General features: G+C 37.2%; 3 protein-coding genes across 3 annotated transcripts; 1 reads left to right on the forward strand and 2 right to left on the reverse strand.

The window, feature by feature from the left end:
- Nucleotides 1-5,646: 5,646 nt before the first annotated feature.
- LOC112772599 (UPF0481 protein At3g47200) lies at nucleotides 5,647-7,936 on the reverse strand. Its single transcript, XM_025817564.3, has one exon. It carries the CDS (start codon nucleotides 7,514-7,516, stop codon nucleotides 6,257-6,259), a length of 1,260 nt encoding a protein of 419 aa, XP_025673349.1. The 5' UTR covers nucleotides 7,517-7,936; the 3' UTR covers nucleotides 5,647-6,256.
- A 2,235-nt stretch (nucleotides 7,937-10,171) lies between these two features.
- Nucleotides 10,172-12,413, reverse strand: LOC112771850 (uncharacterized). Its single transcript, XM_025816669.3, has 3 exons — nucleotides 12,053-12,413; nucleotides 11,689-11,920; nucleotides 10,172-10,763 (listed from the first exon to the last, which is right to left on the reverse strand). Exons 1-3 carry the CDS (start codon nucleotides 12,211-12,213, stop codon nucleotides 10,464-10,466), a joined length of 693 nt encoding a protein of 230 aa, XP_025672454.1. The 5' UTR covers nucleotides 12,214-12,413; the 3' UTR covers nucleotides 10,172-10,463.
- Nucleotides 12,414-17,437: 5,024 nt separating this feature from the next.
- LOC112770535 (uncharacterized) lies at nucleotides 17,438-17,959 on the forward strand. Its single transcript, XM_025814878.1, has one exon. The coding sequence runs from the start codon at nucleotides 17,438-17,440 to the stop codon at nucleotides 17,957-17,959; it is 522 nt and encodes a 173-aa protein (XP_025670663.1).
- Nucleotides 17,960-18,843: the final 884 nt, after the last annotated feature.

Here is an 18,843-nt window from a genome sequence, read left to right on the forward strand (position 1 = left end):
TGATTGTTTGGAATATTAGGGGTGCTTCTAATAAGTTAGCTCGGGTGCATTGTAAGGAACTTGTTAGGAAATTTAGACCTGTTTTCTTTATTGTGGTTGAAACTCACTCCCCTTTTCAGCATTTAAAATTATTTTGGGAAAGGTTGGGATATCACTCTGTTGGTATAGTAGAAGCAGAGGGGCATAAAGGAGGTATTTGGTTTCTATCCTCTATGAAGGGTGTTTGTTGTAAGTTCATTGATGCTTTTGATCAGGGTGTTACTGTTGAGGTTCACTTTGATAATTTAACTTGGAGGTGTAGTGGTATTTATGGCAGTCCTCAATTTAATAAAAGGGTTCTCCTTTGGGATTATCTTGTTGCACAATCCATGGTTTTTCAAGGACCTTGGATTATTCTTGGTGATTTTAATGAAGTCAAATTTTCTCATGAATCTAAGGGCTGTCAATTTTCTCATCAAAGAGCCGACATGTTTGCTACTTCATTAGGGGATAGTGGTTTGTTTGATCTGAAGACTATTGGGAGGCGATTTTCTTGGTACAGGAGGGTGAAAAATTATGTTGACGCGGCAAAAAAGCTTGATCGAGTCTGTATAAATAGTAGTTGGTTATCTATCTTTCCAGAGGCTTATGCAGAAGTTTTAAATAGGCTTCAGTCTGATCATTGCCCTATTCTGGTGCGTTGTAAAGGTCGTCCTCAGCCTAAAGGGAATCGACCTTTCCGATTTGTTGCTGCTTGGGCTACTCATCCTGGGTACAGGGATATTGTGAGCCAGTCATGGTGGTCTGGTAATAGAGGAATTCATGGCAAGCTTTCGGAAGTACAGAAGAATTCACTAGAGTTTAACTCGAAGGTATTTGGTAACATTTTTGTTAAGAAATGTGAATTAGAACAGCAGATTAATTATTTACAAAAGCGTTTGGAAGTGGTGGATAGTATTTATTTGCGTCAGAAAGAGCAACAATTGCTTGATGATTATAATAATACTCTAGTGCAAGAAGAGCTCCTATGGTTCCAAAAGTCCAGAGAGCAGTGGGTAAGGTTCGGGGATAGGAATACAAGATTCTTTCATATTCAAACTCTTGCCCGAAGGAAGCATAATAAGATTCATGGCCTTTTTCTCAAGGATGGAGTGTGGGAAACTGATCCAGAGGTTCTGAGTCAAGAAGCAGAGTCTTTCTATAAAAGCTTATTCTGTCATTTGGATGATGTTGATTTGGGTTGCCTTGGTGATGTGCCTCTTCCTTCTCTGAATGAGGAAGCTTGCAATAACCTTACGGCACCAGTTACTATGGAGGAAGTCAAAGCAGCTGTTTTTCACATGAACTCTTTTAAAGCTCCGGGTCCTGATGGGTTTCAAGCTTTCTTCTTCAAAGAATATTGGGATATCATTGGTCTTGATGTTTGGAAGATGGTTAAGCAGGCATTCTCCGGTGTTCCTCTTGATCCGAGAATGTTGGAGACTTTACTGGTTCTCATTCCAAAGGTTGAATCACCGGTATCTATGAAAGATTTCAGGCCGATTAGTCTCTGCAATGTAGTTTACAAGATCATCACGAAGGTCTTTGTTAATAGGCTTCGTCCTCATCTTGCGGAGATTGTTGGCCCGCTTCAAGGAGGATTTATTCCGGGACGAGGAACTCCTGACAACATCATTATTGCTCAAGAAGTCCTCCACTTTATGAAGAAGACTAAATCAAAGAAAGGCACACTGGCCTTTAAGATTGATCTGGAGAAAGCGTATGACAGAGTTGACTGGAGGTTTTTAGCTCATACCCTTAAAAGCTTTGGTTTTCCTATTCCTACACTTAGTTTGATTATGAATTGTGTCACTGCTTCTTCCTTATCTATTCTTTGGAATGGGAGTCGTCTGAATGGCTTTACTCCTAGCCGAGGTCTTAGACAAGGAGACCCTATGTCACCCTATCTTTTTGTGTTGTGTATGGAGCGATTGGCATGCTTTATTAGTCATCAGATTGATTTGGGCTTGTGGGAGCCGGTTGCTATTTCTAGAGGGGGACCAAGAATATCCCACTTAATGTTTGCGGATGACTTGCTTCTGTTCTGTAAAGCTACAAAGAGACAAGTACAAAATGTGATGTTGGTTTTAGAGACTTTTTGCAAAACATCTGGGATGAAGATTAATGTGGAGAAGTCTAAAGCGCTTTGCTCCAAGAATGTCTCTGCAACAAGGAAAGAGGTTTTCACTGGGGTATCCTCTATTAGATTTGTCCAAGACTTGGGCAAGTATCTTGGAGTTACCCTTAGCCATTCTAGGGTGACTCGTTCAGCTTTCAATGGTGTCCTGGATAAGATTCGGAGTAGGCTAGCAAGCTGGAAAGGAAGTTTACTCAATCGGGCTGGTAGGCTCTGCTTGGTTAATTCTGTTGCCGCTGCTATTCCCACGTACCAGATGCAGGTCTCTATTTTTCCCAAAGGAATCATTAGTAAATTGGAGTCTATGATGAGGAATTTTCTTTGGAAAGGACAAGTTGATGGAAGAGGATTGAATCTTGTTAGTTGGAAGGTACTGGTTACTCCAAAAAAATATGGAGGTTTGGGAATTAGAGATCCTTATTGTGTAAATATTGCTCTTCTTGGGAAGCTAGTTTGGACTTTTTTCCAGCAGCCAAACAAGCTATGGGTCCAATTGTTAGATGCCAAATACCGATCATCTCTATATGACTATTTTAGTTATCCTAAGAACAAGGACTCTCCCATTTGGAGGTGTCTTTGCAAGGCTTGGGAAGTGTTGAAGGATGGGTTTGCTTGGTGTATTGGAGATTTAAACCAGAATTTTTGGTTTTCTAGCTGGAGGAGAGAAGGACGGTTATCTAATGAGATGGATTATGTTCACATTTCTGATTCGAATATCCAGATACAGGATATTTGGTCGGTTGGTAGGTGGCATTTGGATACTCTTTATTCTCCTTTATCTTAAAATCTGAAAGATCATATTCTCTCTTACAATCCAGATGAACAAGCAGGTCCGGAAGTGGGTTGGTATTGGAGTGGGTCTGCTGCCAAAGTCTATGACTCACGTAATGGTTACTTGTGGTTGTGTAAGCAGCTGTTTGGTTGGGAGGAGCGGGAGAATTGGCTTTGGCTTTGGCGTCAGCTTGTTCCGGAAAAGCATAAGTTTTTGGCTTGGTTGTGTCTTAAGGAGGCTCTTCCTATTGCAAGTTTTCGCTTTAGAAGAGGGATGTCGTCATCGGATAGGTGTCCAAGATGTCTTTCTAGCCAAGAATCAGTTTTACATTGTATTCGGATTGTCCAAAAGCTCAGCTTGTCTGGCATAGGTTGGATATTTCTTGTCATCCTTTGGATTTGAAGAACTGGTTCTTGTATCACAGCAGAGAGCATCCATTCAAGTTCTTTTCGGGACTTTGGTGGATATGGCGAGCAAGGAATAATGACATCTTTAATCCCATGAAACTTGGCCTCCGAAAAAAGTGATTTGTCTGGCATTAACTTCAGAAAAGGAGCTTAGGAATATTTTTGAATTACAACGTATGTCCCTTCCCTCTACTCTAAATAGTTTTTGGAATCCCCCATCTATTGGTACTTTTAAGATTAATTGTGATGCTAGTTATTTTGGTTCGGGTGATAGTGTTGGTTTTGCTTGTGTTATTAGAGATTGTAATGGGAGCTGGCAAAGGGGGTGTTTGGGAATGATTAAGAGTAATAGTATTCTTCAAGGAGAATTATTTGCTATTTGGAGAGGATATCTCTTAGCTTGGGATGTGGGTCAACGAGATGTTGTTTGTGAGACGGATTGTGTGGAAGCATTTAATCTTGTTACTCAAGATGGTTTTGGGTTTATTGATCCACTGGTGCTCAAAATAAGAGATATCATGTATTGGAACTGGCGGGTTGACTTTCGTTTGATTATGAGAGATGCAAACACGGTGGTAGATACTATGGCAAAGATGGCGATGAAGTTACAACTTTCGCATGTGGAGCTTCTTTCACCTTGGGAGGAGTTTAAGAGTAGTCTTGAACGGGACTGTCCCTCTATTTAGGCAGTTCCTTGTTTTTTTTTGTTTTGTTTTTCTTTGTTTAATTTATTTCAGTCACCCAAAAAAAAATAATTATTCAAATATTTTTAATAATTCATTTATTTCTTATCTCATTGTCAATGCAAATGAGATATGTTTATGAATATAGCTAGTGTTTAAAGACAAATTTTTTTATTTATTTTTTATATTACAAAATTGAAAACAAAATGAAATATAGCTAGTGTCTAAAGAATCAATCAGGAGTAGCATGAAGATCCAATAGTTCTCCTATGCCTTTTTTTCACCATGAAAGGCTTTAATATTACCTTTACAATTCACTCTGTTTACCCCAGAAAAAAGTTTGAATTTGAGAATAGCTACAATTTTGCTATATTTGATTTCATATTTATAATATCTATATTGTTTATCTAATCTTTGTTGTAAGGTTTCATGTTCTCTCTTTTGTATGCACACAAAATGGACATAGAATGTCATGCCATTATCACTTCTGCTGAAAACAACTCTAATTACGAGATATTCATACTCAATGAGTCAATGGTGATTATATTGTTCTTTGCAGTATCAATTGATTGTTTTCTGATAAATTAACATAATCACTCCTTTAATTTATTGTCTCTAAAACCTTCTAGTTTTAACATCAATTGTGATTTAGCTCTTTCCTCTACATAGAACAAAATATTAGAGGTGAAAAAGCGTTTTAATTTAAAAGATGTGTTACTTAAAATCTAGTGAAAAAATGGTGAAGCTTAAAACAGACATGAGCAGAGAAACTTCATGACAAATCTTGAGAACTCAGAACCAAAATGTGACTTCTCTAGTTCTCTTGAATCAATAACAATATAACTATAAAGCACATACCTTATACTCTTAAGAGGAATGATTCATCCCTCTAATTTGTGAGGTGAAGGGAAATGAGCTAAATTTCTCTCATTAGAATATATTATATATGCAAGAACATGAAAAATGCTGCATATACAATCTCAGCCAACATAGTTGCAAACATCAAACCATTGATAGCTTCTACCAAGATTGAAAGTACAAACTTAAAATGATGCTGCAGTATATTTTGGTTTTCTGCGGTATCTTTTAAGGGTTTGTCACTGGCCAATGAGTTGCTGCATGCACAAGGCAGGATTCGAACCCCCAACACTTGCTTAAGTGAACTAGTGAGCTAAGTCAACTAACTACTAGACCAACCGAATGAGCTTGTATCTTTTCATGTTTTGCAGCCTGAGACAGTTACACATTAGAAAATTTAAGTATCCATACTTTTATATATAACTGGATATGCTACTTGAATTCGAAACATCATAGTTAGAGTGTCAGGTATTTACTATTTTGACTTATATTTGTTATGTTCATATATATTTAATAAATAAAAGGGTGGATTAAGCATGTTACTGCTCATTAACAATATAACATGATCAAATGTATAGATTTCTATTTATGTTACCAAACAACCTGGGATCGCCATGGTAAATGCAGCATTCAATGGTCACGGGTGATTTCAATCACAACTTGATTGTGGTTCATTACCATGGTCGAACAGAGGAGACAGAGAAATAAGATGTGTATATATATAAAATAAAGAAATGAATAAAGCTATGGAAGTATTCTTGTGGAGGAGACTTTTGTGACGGTTAACATTACTTTATTCCTTTTCTCGAAATTTAAATTTCAAGTCTTTTCTTATAGAAGCAATATGAAACATTCTAGAACTAGATCCAGTAGTGAATTCTTGTTCAGTTCTTGCATCAGTCACTTTGCTCAGTAACTACCACTAAAGAAAAAGATGGGAAAACGGTTGAAATTCGATCACACCGTAGCCTTGGAGACTCTTTGCAAAGTTGATAGTAATGCACACCGAAATTCACATGAATAATATTTTTTTCAAACACCATTTAACTGTTCTGCAACAGAATCATCATCCACTACTCAACTCTCCAGTATTTCCTTATCAACTAGCACATACACATCACTATATACAACACTACCCCTATGCCATGTTCTATTCTATTCCACTTCTTGCCATGCTTCTATTCCATTATGAGGGTTTTCTTTTTGTTGTGCTTACAAAGTTCATCACTCCAATGATCAAAACAAGCACAAATCTAGTGCCAAATCAAAGTGAAATCATGCTCCATGCAAATAAGAAATTAATTATAAGGCTTAAACTGAATGCAAAAGCAAGGTTCAAGTACATGGGTGATTGTGTCACCAGAATCCAATTGTTTTGGTTTTATTTCGGCACAACCTGTAAGATAGAACAAACTGTTTGAATCAAAGAGAGGATTAGGAGTAAGAATCCAGCAATGGATGCAGCAGCTTGCCATGGAGTCCTGCCATAATCGCGCCACAAGGTAGCTTTCAATTTATGCAAAGGATCTATGCAGAAAAGATCCAAGTCTCTGCAAAGTGTATAGTAATGCTCACTGAAATTCACATGAGTAATGTTCTTCCAAAGACCATTGAACAAACTGGCAACAGAATCAGCATCCCCTAACCAATTCACCAATATTCCCTTTTTAACCAGCACATCCACATCCCTACTAGTGTTTATAAGGAAGTCCAAGACAGCAATATAGTCGGTGAAGTAGGCCTCGTCCGGGTAGTGACACTGCTCCAATGCCATCATGTTGCGAAACAATGTCTCGGTCCAATCCTCCACTCTCAACATAGGGATCTCAAGAACCTTCTTCCCGGAGAATCTCAAGTCCATTGCGCAATTGCTCTTAGTGTTCACATCAAATTTAACTCCTGCATCAACCAACTCGGTAGCACTCTTAAGCTGTATCATAGATTCATTAGTCCTACCCTTGGTGAAAGGTAATGATTCCAAAGGCTTCAAGTAAAATACTCTAAGCAGATCAGTGAAGTGTTCTATCTTAACATTAGGAGGAGTCAAATTAGAGCTATTGTAGTACCCGAAATAGTCAAAGGTAAGATCAAGAAATGAATGGACCTTACCAACACCAGAATGATTGAAAAGGTCCTCAAGAATTGAGAAAGGAATCTGATTTTCAAGCAACAACAAATCCAATCTTATGTTGGTTGTCAACCAAGGTTTCCACAAAAGGGTATCATCCTTTGACCAATCCCCATAAAAGTGCCTCCAGAAAAGTTCAAATATGAAAGTACAATCAACAAGCACTACTTTGACAAGTTTCTCAGGTGACAAGGGAATAATATCGGAGTAACAACGCCGGATGTCGGGTTCGGCCTGCTCAATGCGGCTGACAAAACTGTCCAAATCGAGAGTTGTGCCGCCGGCTCGCTGGAGGAACTCGTTGCAGTATATAAGCTTGTGTCTCTCCATGTTTTGCAGCCTGGTGCTGCCATGGTGGAAGGGTCCAATGGAAACAACCTTTGGGGTGTATGCATCATGGTTGAGCCTGCGGATATCAAAGGGCACCTTGTAAATGCAACATTCGGTGGTCAATGGTGGCTCTGCACCCTGCAGCATCCTCCTAATATCATTCATAACATGATTGTGGTCCATGCTATTCAACTAAGGCAAATCGAGAACTTGAAAGTGGAAAAAAGAGTGAAGAAGCAAACAATTAGAAAATGAAAAGAGCTGTGCAGGTGAGTCCATTGACCAGACCAATAAGTTTTGGGGTCGAAGAAAAGACAGCTTAGTTTTCAATCTTCATCCTCTTCTGGTGGTGTTGCGTGTGGGGTCTCTCTAATGGGGTAGTATGGGAAGCACACCAACAACTTCTAAGGAAGTTTCATCACACTATTATGATTGATTCCATGTTTGACTGAAATTGTTATTTGAGGTTTTATTAGTTCTAAGTAGTACTTAAATGAAACCATCAATATTATCTGAATATTGCAGTTTGATTTTGTCATGTACATTTCTCTCGGGGTAAAAGCTGCCGAATTCATATAACCTTTGGTGTATGTAATAAATTGTAAACTAGTAATTTACCAGTGCAATGCAGTTTGTTTATATTTATAACGATTTTTCTAATATATGTCCTAAAGACATATTTTAATGTTATTCATTAAAATTTTTGTTATAAAAAACATACAAAATTTAATTTTTTGATTTATTTATTAAAATAATCATTTTAAAATTTTATACTAATAATAAATTTAATATATGCTTTTCTAAGATATATGTTAATTAAATCCTATTTATAAATTTTGATTAAAATTTACAACTTATTACAAGTATGCAACAAAATATATATTTATGTTTGCTGGAAAATCAAGTAGCGGGTATATTGTTGTAGGATTTGGCAGTTAATAATGCAAAATAAATGTGATGGACTAAAGATAAGATTAGGTGAATAATATGTTCATTAAGTAGTGATAAGTACTTTCTTTGTGATGAATAAGAAGAGGCTATTAAATGATCATGAAAGACAATAAAATATAAGTATTGAACAAGAAAAAAGGAGAAAAAACCTGAACACGGAGAAAGAGACATCTTAAAATATGTTGAAACTATCTCCTTGGATCATATCAAGGGGGACTTTTCATGTTAATGTTGTTTTGCTTTGTTCATGAGCCTTTATTCCTCCTAGATGTCTACCACCCTACATAGCAACAGCTTACTTTACTACCATCAGATTTTACTATTTTACTGTTTTTGTTTTTTGTTATTATTTTTATAAGGGAACATTAGATTTTAGTCTGAAATCACTTCAACATTCCAATTCTTGTTTTCCGCCCGAAAATCATGTTGGCTATCTAATTGATATGCATTTTCGGATGTTCAAATAACTCGGTCTTATTATGTATCTCTACAGAGACAGGGTGAAACTCTATTGAAAAGAAAGGTTCAACTGTTCAAGCCTAGAGGTCATTATGCTCCCTAGAATTCAAAAACAAAGTGATATAATCTAAACCTATAATTTGACTTGGCTTGCTGCAGAATTTGAATGACAGAACAAACTGCTTGAATTGCCGAGATAATTAGGAGAATAATTCCAACAATGGATGCAAACATTTCAAACTGTTGTAATAGTTATGCCGAAAAGCAGTCCAAAAAATATCTGTAAAAAAAAATAAATAAAAATCAACCAAGTCTCTGCAAAGATGGTAGTAATGGTCAGTAGTAGCATTCACATGGGCAATATTCTTCTAAACACCATTCAAGAGCTTTGCAACAGAATCATCATCCCTCGGAAGGTTCACAGCGCTTATAAGGAATCCCAGTTCAGCAACATATCCAGTGAAACTAGGACTCGTTCGGGTAATGTCACTGCTCCAACAGCATCAAGTTGCAAAACAATAACTCAGTCCCATCTTCTGCTACAATCTGCAGGATCCCGAGAATCTTGCTGGAAGATGTCAAGTCCATTAAGCATTACCACATTTCCTCCATGATTGCTCCAATAGGTTTCAACCAAAAAGCTCTAAGCAGATCAGTGAAGTAGTTTACTTTTATGATGATATCATTGTCACCATTATAGGGAAAACCAAAACTATTGAAACACTTAAAATAGCAACAAGAAAGTGGAAAATCACACCTTAAATAGTCTGTTGTTAAAAAGAAAGAGCGACTTTCTTTAAATATAACATCAAGCATCCCATACTACCCGATGTGAGACTTTGGACACCCCATAATACCCAACTCCCTAACATAATGGTGCCTCCAAAAGAGCTCAACAATGAAACCAGAATAAACTAGAATCACCTTGACAAGCTCCTCCTGGGTGAGGTCAAGTGTGTTGAAGTAACAACATCGAACATGGGGTTTGACCTATTCTATGTGGTGAACCAATGTCTAACCTGAAGTTGTCTCAGCTCAATTCAAGAATTAGTCGCAGTCGCTTCTGATGCATGTTTTGGATCCTGGGGTTGCAGTGGTGGAAGGAACCAAAACAATTTCCTCGGGGGGTTGAAGCATCTCTGTTCAGCCTATGGGTAATCGGGTATCAAAGGAAACCTAACATATGCAAGCATTCACGATGGCTGGATCTTCCCTTTCTTTCATCTCCTTAATGTCATGATAAGTTATAATATGTTGTGGTCATGCTTCTCCTCTAAATAATGATCAATGTAGCACTGTAACCACTGATACAGGTCACAGATTAAATTAGGAGAAATATTTATATGCTCCTCGAGCACATTTTCCTCGTTAGATATTACCATATTACACCATCTTTCTCTTTACTACATTAATTTCTAATGCATCTAATTGTCCACTGCAATAGACTAGTTTATTACAAAAATCAGTTCATTGGTATTTAGTCCAAAATAAGTAACTGAAATCAGCAGAATAATAGCTTTTTATCAGTTACTTGACATCTCCCAAAAAATAATTTGCTAAACAATCTATTTTACACATCCAAGATAACAACAAATCCAAGTACAAGAATTAAGGAAAACTAAAACAGCAATCATTCTTGAAAAAAAAAAAACTGAACTATATGTTCCAAAATTAGTTTGTGAGAAATGCGTACAATTTGGACTTGTCAACATGAGCATGCTTATTTCAGCTTAGATTTAGATGAACTAGAAAGTGGTCTAGCTGTTGACTGGGCACGTGCTGATAATCTATTAGCCTTCTTCAAATCATACTTTACAGATGCGAAAGCACAGATCAAGGCAAGAATCATTGTTGGATAGACATAGGCAGCTTTTGAAGGATCAGTACTTACTGGTTTCCCCAAAACTCCTTCCTTGACCAGTCCCCAAACTATAAGAAGTGTCCCGAACATGCTCATTTTTCCGGGTTTTAGGATACCCACAAGTGATCCTGCCACTGAGAAGTAGCTTCCAGCAAGAACCTGGTAAATAATTGATGCATATTAAGAATAAAGAGCACGAATAGAAGAAGCTTAGCAGCGGAAACCTAATCAAGAATGGGAACGATATACTACAACTAAGTTAATTGGAACATCAAGTTCGTATTTAATTAAATCATCACCGGACACCCTGAGAAATTAAATTCCCAACATGATCCCCTTTTCCAGGACTAATTTTTCCAACTAACTTGAATGAGATTCAAAATTTCAGAACTGATTCATCCAATGACATTCATATCATATCATATCATATGGTTATGGACTTGCTAAAGGCAAGAAAAAAAGGAATAGCAAAATGCAAAAAGCCAAGAAGGGGGTTAAAATGGACATGAGGCCATAATTATACAAAGGAAAAATATTATTTGGTATGGAATCACATTCACACATCTGCACAAGAATTTAATAATAACTTTACTGGAAACAAATTGATGTAGACATGCAATCATTATTGTTATAAAGGTAAGAATCTTTGATTCAATCATCTACTTTGCTAGTTGAGGTTTTGACGTTGAAAAGGGAATGGTTCAACAAAGATTTGATCCCCTCATGCTCAAAATGAAAATGACATTAATAATTATTTTAGACATGAGACGATCTAGATCAAGTTTGACTACTAACTATGAATTCATCACCTCAAAAATACACCCTAACGAGTCTAATCTTACAAACAAGAGTAAGATTAGATGCTGATGTCTTTACACAAACAATGTTATAAATGGCTAGTAATTTTTCTCAAATATCCACCTAAGATTTGATTGGCCTTTACATTCAATTTTGTTTCGTTTTCATGGCAATAACATTCCTCCTAACCACTGAGTAGCACAGCGATAGCATTACTATTATCACCCAAAAAAGAAAAAAAAAACATACGAAATGATGAATTGAAACGGCATAATGATTAACTAACCTCCAAGCGTTGAAGATCATTAACAGCAGAAGCTTCCTTAACATTGGTCAAGTTATACAATTCCAACAAATCACCCCATTTTGGAACAGTCATGTTATGGATGAGTCCATTCACAGCAGCACCAGGGAACAGAAGAGCCTTCACAACAGGAACAGGGAATATCTCACTCGAAATCAACTGCGACGACGTCACGTGCAATGGCGTCGTGCACGTGCCAGATCTGCAAGTCACCCTGCACCACAACCAAAATAGAGAATTGAGAATCTCAAACATGCTCAACAACACTGTTAACTGATGTCATCAAAATTGGTGCCGCAATTTCAATTCAACGAGGTAGAATTTTAGGTTTTTTATGTTATGGTACCTGAAAAGAGGGATCTGAAAGATGATGAGGACGAAGAAGATGCGTGCTGCTACGGAGGATATGTTATTTGTCCATGATTTCGATGATGATGATCGTGGCGGTGGTGGTGGTGATGGTGATGTTGATGACGATGATTTGGATATGACCTTGGAAGGGGGCATGGTGATGGCGGCTGTGGAAGAAGATGGAACGCAATGTTATGCTGTGGCGGTTACTTTCCGTTCACAGTAACCAGCCCGATGTATAATAAACTATGTCGCCGGCGGTGTATTTTGTATATATTTTTTTTTAATCGATGGATAACATTTCTTAATTAATTTTGTGTATGAGACTGAGTTGGAATGGACAATTATTGCATCACGTGTTCTAAACTTCTAATGAGTTGTTTAATGAGTCGTTTCTTTTTTTTTTTTTTAATCAAATTTTTTTAAGAAAATTTGAATGGGTATTTTTTGGGTTTTTTAAGAGATAATTATTAAATTGATATTCGAAAGATTCATACAATTTTTTTTTCAAAGATAGTAGGTTATATTTTATTAATTATTAAAAAATAAAATACAAAGATGTCCAAAACAGGACAGCATAATGAAAGGTGGGGATTTCCCAAAAACACTACACTAAAAGTATTCATCTAACGGTGCGTGGTCGAAAAACGAAGAAAAATCTTAAAGAAGAAAGAATGATAAATCAAATTGAATGCAACTAAGAGCTTGTCTCATGGAGATGACGGCCTAAACTGTGTGTTCTTTGAATTTTACGGAGCAACTTAACAGAGCTTGCTAGAATGGCATACGGCATTGAAGTAGAACCTTCAAAAATCAACTAGTTGCGAGCTTTCCAGCCGTTCCAGCAAATGATGGCAAGCAATTGAGGATTACGGTCAGCATTTTTCAACGGGTTAAGCATTTCTGTTGATGCAATCTACCATGTCCAAAAGTCGTTAGGACTTTGAGGGGGAAGACAGTCACGAAGATAACTCTGAGACCATACATCTTTAATTCTAGAGCAATCGATCAAACAATGAGTGACTGTTTCGGTTGCTTCATGACAGCAGGGGCATATTGGTGATATAGATGGGATGCGGTGATGAATCTGAGCAAGCACCGAAAGCCGGCCATGGAGAGCTTTTCAGATAAATAGCTTAATTTTGTGAGGCAAGTTCAACTTCCATAGATCAATCCACGACTTTTTCTGCTGCATATAATTAGGGCAAAACTCCAGAGGCAGATGGTAAAATAAATAGCCAATTCTGTAACTTGAAGCTGTATCATATTGCTTGGATTTGTTCAAATCCCATTGCAGTTTGTCCCTACTCTGCTGAATTTTAATTGACAAAATCCTGTTTGCAACGTTTTGGAAAAATAATTATTGAATAAGATTCTGATTCCAATTCCTATCTTCAGTAATTAGATCTTTAACTCTTGGAACCAACTCAGAAATAGCCTGTCTATTTGGCATGTCAGAAATCATTAAAGGATACGGAGGAGGCAGCTAAGGATCCTCAAAGGTTCGGATATTATCTCCAGTACCCACAGCCCAATTAAGACATTTTTCAACAATCTTTCGGCCTTCCAGTATGCTCCTCCATCCCCAAGAAGGTAAGACTCCAATTTCTGCCGTTATAGCATTATCATTGCTAAAGTATTTACCTCTTAGAATTTTGGATAATAAGGAAGTAGGCTGTGTTACGAGTCGCCAAAACTGTTTGCCTAAAAGTGCCAGATTTTGGATTCTGAGATCTTTAAATCCAAGGCCTCCTTCTTTTTGTGGGCGAGTCATAGTGTCCCAACTAATCCAAGCCATCCGCCTTTCAGAACCTTTTTGTCCCCACCAGAACTGAGAAAGTAGAGAGTGAATTTCCAAAATTAAACCATCAGGCAACTTGAAGTAAGACAATGTATAAATAGGAATAGCTTCTCCCACTGCCTTAAGCAATACGTGTCTACCACCTAACGATAGAAGATTGCGCTTCCACCCTTGGATTCTTTTCCGAACCTTTTCTTTGATCATACTAAAAGAAGCTTTTTTTTATTTAGAGACTGTAGAAGGTAAACCAAGGTATTTATCATGAGCCCCAATATGATTAATATTCATAGAGTTAGCCAGTAGTGTACGAATAATGGAGGGAGTGTTGTGGCTAAATAATACAGCAGATTTATTAAGATTTACCCTCTAGCCACTGATGCTTTCATAAGAATTCAATAAATGTATGATATTTGAACATGCTTCAGGATTAGCCTTACAGAATAAGATGGAATCATCAGCAAGAGGAGGTGGTTGACCTTGGGACATCGTCTATGTATCTGAAGACCATGAATTAGTCTGTTTTGTTTTGCCTTGTGTAGCAAGAAGGAGAGACCTTCTGCACAAAAAAAGAAAAAAAATAGGGAGATAGAAGATCTCCTTGTCGAATACCTCTATTTGGTTTGAAGAAACCATAAGGTTGTCCTGCTTCCACAATAATAGAATAAGAAACAGTTGTCACTAATTCTCGAATCCACATGATCCACCGGGAGTCAAAACCAAATTTCTCCAATATAAACCAAAGAAAGTTCCATTCCACCCTATCATATGCCTTACTCATATCTAATTTTAGCGCCATTTCATTTTTGAGTCCCCTTTTTTTGTTCTTCAAGTAATGCATACACTCGTGAGCAATTAGGATATTATCAGAGATTAATCTGCCTTTAATAAAAGCACTATGCGTAGGGCTAATTAGTCTATTCATCATACCCTGAAGTCTATGTACAAATACTTTGGAGATAATCTTGTAAAAGATTGAAGATAGGCTTATTGATCTTACTTGAGTCATATCTTTAGCATCAGAAATCTTAAAAATAAGACAGATATGAGTGTGGTTAAAACTCTTTAAAATTCTGCCCCTGAAAAGAAGCTTTTAACTGCTCAAAACACATTACCACTAAGTATGTTCCAGAAGCTTTGAAAAAATTTTGCTGTCATGTCATCATCTCCTGGAGCACTTTGAGAATGAATGCTATTCATACAATTGATAAAATAATACTTGAGAGATGTTATTGACAAAACAAAAACTCTTAAATAAATTTAAAATTTAACAAAAATAACCAAACGTTAATTACTTCCATTTTCGTTAACAGAAAATACTGAATAAAATGGTTATTAGAGGTGATTATATGACAAACTCTCTCCGTGAATCTATTTATCTAACATTTTTAATTAATTTAAATAATAACAAAGTACAAAAAATTCTTAAATCAAATTCTTACAAATCCTAATTTTCTAACAAAGAATAAAGAGAGAAATCTCGCCAATAAAAGACTCATCATTTCAACCAATTATTATCAACAACAAGAACATTGGTTAAAATGATTTTTGAATACAAATTTCATCTGATGTTATTTTTTTTCTCTTGAGAATCCACACTTTTTTGTTAGTACTATAATTAGTATCACAAATTTTTGTACTCTTTGAAGAATTAAATCATTTAGTTCCAATAAACAATATTTACCCAAAAAAAAAACTAAGGGATTAGTTTACTTCTAAATATATTGTGTGTCACGAAAAAAAAAAAAGAAAAGGAAAAATTTTAGTTTGAGCTTGAAACTTTAGAAAAAAAAAACATAAATTTCAACAACTATTTACAAAAGAAAGTAAATCTTTAGATTAGGGTAATTAAAGATATTATTAATAAAAAAAACATAATAAATAAAGGGCAATTGACGGGAATAAAATAAAAGAGAGAAAGATTTACCTGAATGCAACAATTACAACTTTCTTACGTGCATGTCCTGTTTTATTATTATGTAAACCGTGGAAGGTAATCACGGTTTCCAATTTATATATAAACCATTCTAAGTTGGCACGGTTTATGAGTGAGTAAGACTGACCATAAACCGTGGTAGGTAACCACAGTTTATGAAGGTAGAAATTTGCCCATAAAATTCTCTAACCTGCCACGGTTTATGAAGGATCTTGTAAACGCAAAAACCCTTGTTAGCTGCCACGGTTTATGAGGAGAGGAATTCTATATATATATATATATATATATATATATATATATATATATATATATATATATATATGAGTGAGATTCAAGCTGCTGAAGAGGAGAGATATCACAATGGCAAGTGAGGAAGAGAGTTTTCTTGTCTTAGTGCATTGCTCTGGGAAAATTAAAATAAGCAAAAACTATGGTGTGAAGTTCACTGACAGAGAACTATTGAGTGTATTCATCAGTTCATCAAGCACTTTGTTAGATGTAAAGAGCAGCATCTTGCAGAAGCTTGGGGTATTTGGCAGCAAGTGGGTGAAGAAGCTATTCTACAAGATTCCCATCGCAGTTGTCTCGACCGGTGTTAAGTATGATACGTTTGTGCTAGCGGCCGATGAAGATATTAGGGTTCTGTTTCATTGTGTTAGGAGTTTTCCGGAGGTCAGAATACACGAGCTGTATGCGAAGTTGGAGGTTAGTGTCGATAGTTCTGGGGCATCAGCTCCAGTTCATAGCTCGACTGCCACGAGCGGTGCGTCTAGTTCGATGCCTGCAGCTGGACCATCTGTTCCACAGGTCGCATCCCCTTCCTTTACGGATGATTTAGATCGAACGGAGGCAGTTGCTTCTGCACCGTTGGAGAATCCTGGTATCTGGCAGCAGGCATTTGAGGTGGATATCGGTGGTGGCATGATTCATGATTTTCAAGGCTTCGGAAAACCTGATCGAGTGGAGAATGCAATGCAGGATGATGACTCTGACCAGGAGCCTGTAGATATCATTGGGGACAGCGATGATGACACAGGTGCCAATCCACATACACAGCACGGGCCTTCAAGCCACAGCAGTACCCTCTACACTTCTCCACTCTAAACTTGGAGGCTCTGGGTCAACAGGCGGACGGAGGTGCTACAATTGGGGGTTCTTCTACAGAATTTCAGATTGGGCAATCATTCCAGAATAAAGATGAAGCTGTTCTGAGTGTGAAGGACTATAGCATCCATCGAGGTGTTGAGTACAGAGTCTTGGAATCGGATCATCTAAAGTATCATGGAAAATGCAAGGAGTTTGGCAAGGGTTGTAGTTAGTTGATTCGCATATCGTTTCATGCACGAAATGGCACTTGGGAAGTTAGAAGGTACAACGGTCCGCACACTTGCTTGGCCACCTCTATTTCCAGTGATCACCGACAGCTTGATTACCACGTTATCTGTGCGAAGATTTATCCGTTGGTTAGGGCGGATGCTGCGGTTAAGGTAAAGGTCTTGCAACAAGCAACAGAAGCCGATTACGGGTTCAGGCCTAGTTACAAGAAGGTTTGGATAGCAAAACAGAAGGCAGTAGCACAAATATATGGAGATTAGGAAGAGTTGTATGCCGAGTTGCCACGTTGGATGCTAGGGGTACAGTCGACCATGGCTGGGACAGTCACTGTGTTGAAGACCTCTCCTGTTCGACTTGGGGATCGGGTCGATGAGTCAACGGTGTACTTTCATCGTCTTTTCAGAACATTTCCACCTTGCATCGAGGCTTTCCGGCATTGCAAGCCCCTGGTGAGTATTGACGATACCTACTTGTATGGCAAGTATGGAGGCACGTTACTGTTGGCGATAGTGCAGGATGGGAACTCGAACATCCTCCCGATAGCCTTCGCCCTTGTGGAGGGAGAGAATGCGGAGTCATGGTCATTCTTCTTGTCCAACCTACGATCGCATGTGACGCCGCAGGAGGGTATTCTTGTTATCTCTGACAGGCATAATGGCATTAAGGCTGCACTTGAGGACCCCGAGAATGGTTGGCTGCCTCCACGTGCTTTTCGAGCGTTCTGTATTCGTCATGTGGCAGCGAATTTTAGCATTAGCTTCAAAGGTAAAGATGCAAGGAGGATGCTGGTGAATGCCACCTATGCAAAAACTGAAACAGAGTTTTATTACTAGTTTGACATCATGCGGACTGAGAATCCGGCCATGTGTGACTGGGCCAACCGGATAGAGTATGACAAGTGGACCCAACATGAGGATAGCAGTAGACGGTTTGGGCACATGACAACCAACATTAGTGAATGTGTGAATTCTGTGTTAAAGGGAACTCGCAACCTCCCGGTCACTTCGTTGGTTAAGTCAACTTACGTGAGGCTTGCTGAGCTATTCGTGGTCCGCGGGCAGACGGCGGAGGCACAGCTGGGATCTGGGTATGAATTTTGTCAAGCATTGGTGAAGGCTATTGATCGGAATATAAGAGACTCCAGGTGCTTCACCATCACATTTTACGACAGACACCAATCGGAGTACACAGTGGCTGAGACGACACCGACCGGAAACTTCTCATTAGGTAGCTATCGAGTTTCCCTTAAGGATCACACACATTATTATACACCCACATTGGTTTTCTATTTTCTCTAATAATAGTGATAAAAATAAACAGTCAATAACAATAATAATAACGATAATAACAATAGTTACTAAGAAGGATAATAATAACATTAATATGAATAATAATAACAATAATACTAATAATAACAATAATAACAATACCAACAGGAATAATGATACTAACAACAACAATAATAATAATACTAACAACTCCCAATAATAATAATAATAATAATAATAATAATAATAATAATAATAATAATAATAATAATAATAATAATAACAATACTAACAGGAATAATGATACTAACAACAACAATAATAATAATACTAACAACTCCCAATAATAATAATAATAATAATAATAATAATAATAATAATAATAATAATAATAATAATAATAAGGTTGTATAACTAACCTCTTGGTCGATGTATCTAGCCACGTGCGC

This window comes from Arachis hypogaea, chromosome 18 (assembly GCF_003086295.3).
Source record: "Arachis hypogaea cultivar Tifrunner chromosome 18, arahy.Tifrunner.gnm2.J5K5, whole genome shotgun sequence".
NCBI classification, from domain to species: domain Eukaryota; kingdom Viridiplantae; phylum Streptophyta; class Magnoliopsida; order Fabales; family Fabaceae; genus Arachis; species Arachis hypogaea.

Bases quoted from the DNA above. Each gene is read 5' to 3' on its own strand.
- LOC112772599 (XM_025817564.3), bottom strand. From the start codon at position 7,516: ATGGACCACAATCATGTTATGAATGATATTAGGAGGATGCTGCAGGGT.
- LOC112771850 (XM_025816669.3), bottom strand. From the start codon at position 12,213: ATGCCCCCTTCCAAGGTCATATCCAAATCATCGTCATCAACATCACCA. The intron at 11,921-12,052 runs GTACCATAACAT...GTTGTGGTGCAG, and splicing joins TTTCAGATCCCTCTTTTCAG to GGTGACTTGCAGATCTGGCA. The intron at 10,764-11,688 runs GTTAGTTAATCA...ATTATTTACCAG, and splicing joins ATGATCTTCAACGCTTGGAG to GTTCTTGCTGGAAGCTACTT.
- LOC112770535 (XM_025814878.1), top strand. From the start codon at position 17,438: ATGGCTGGGACAGTCACTGTGTTGAAGACCTCTCCTGTTCGACTTGGG.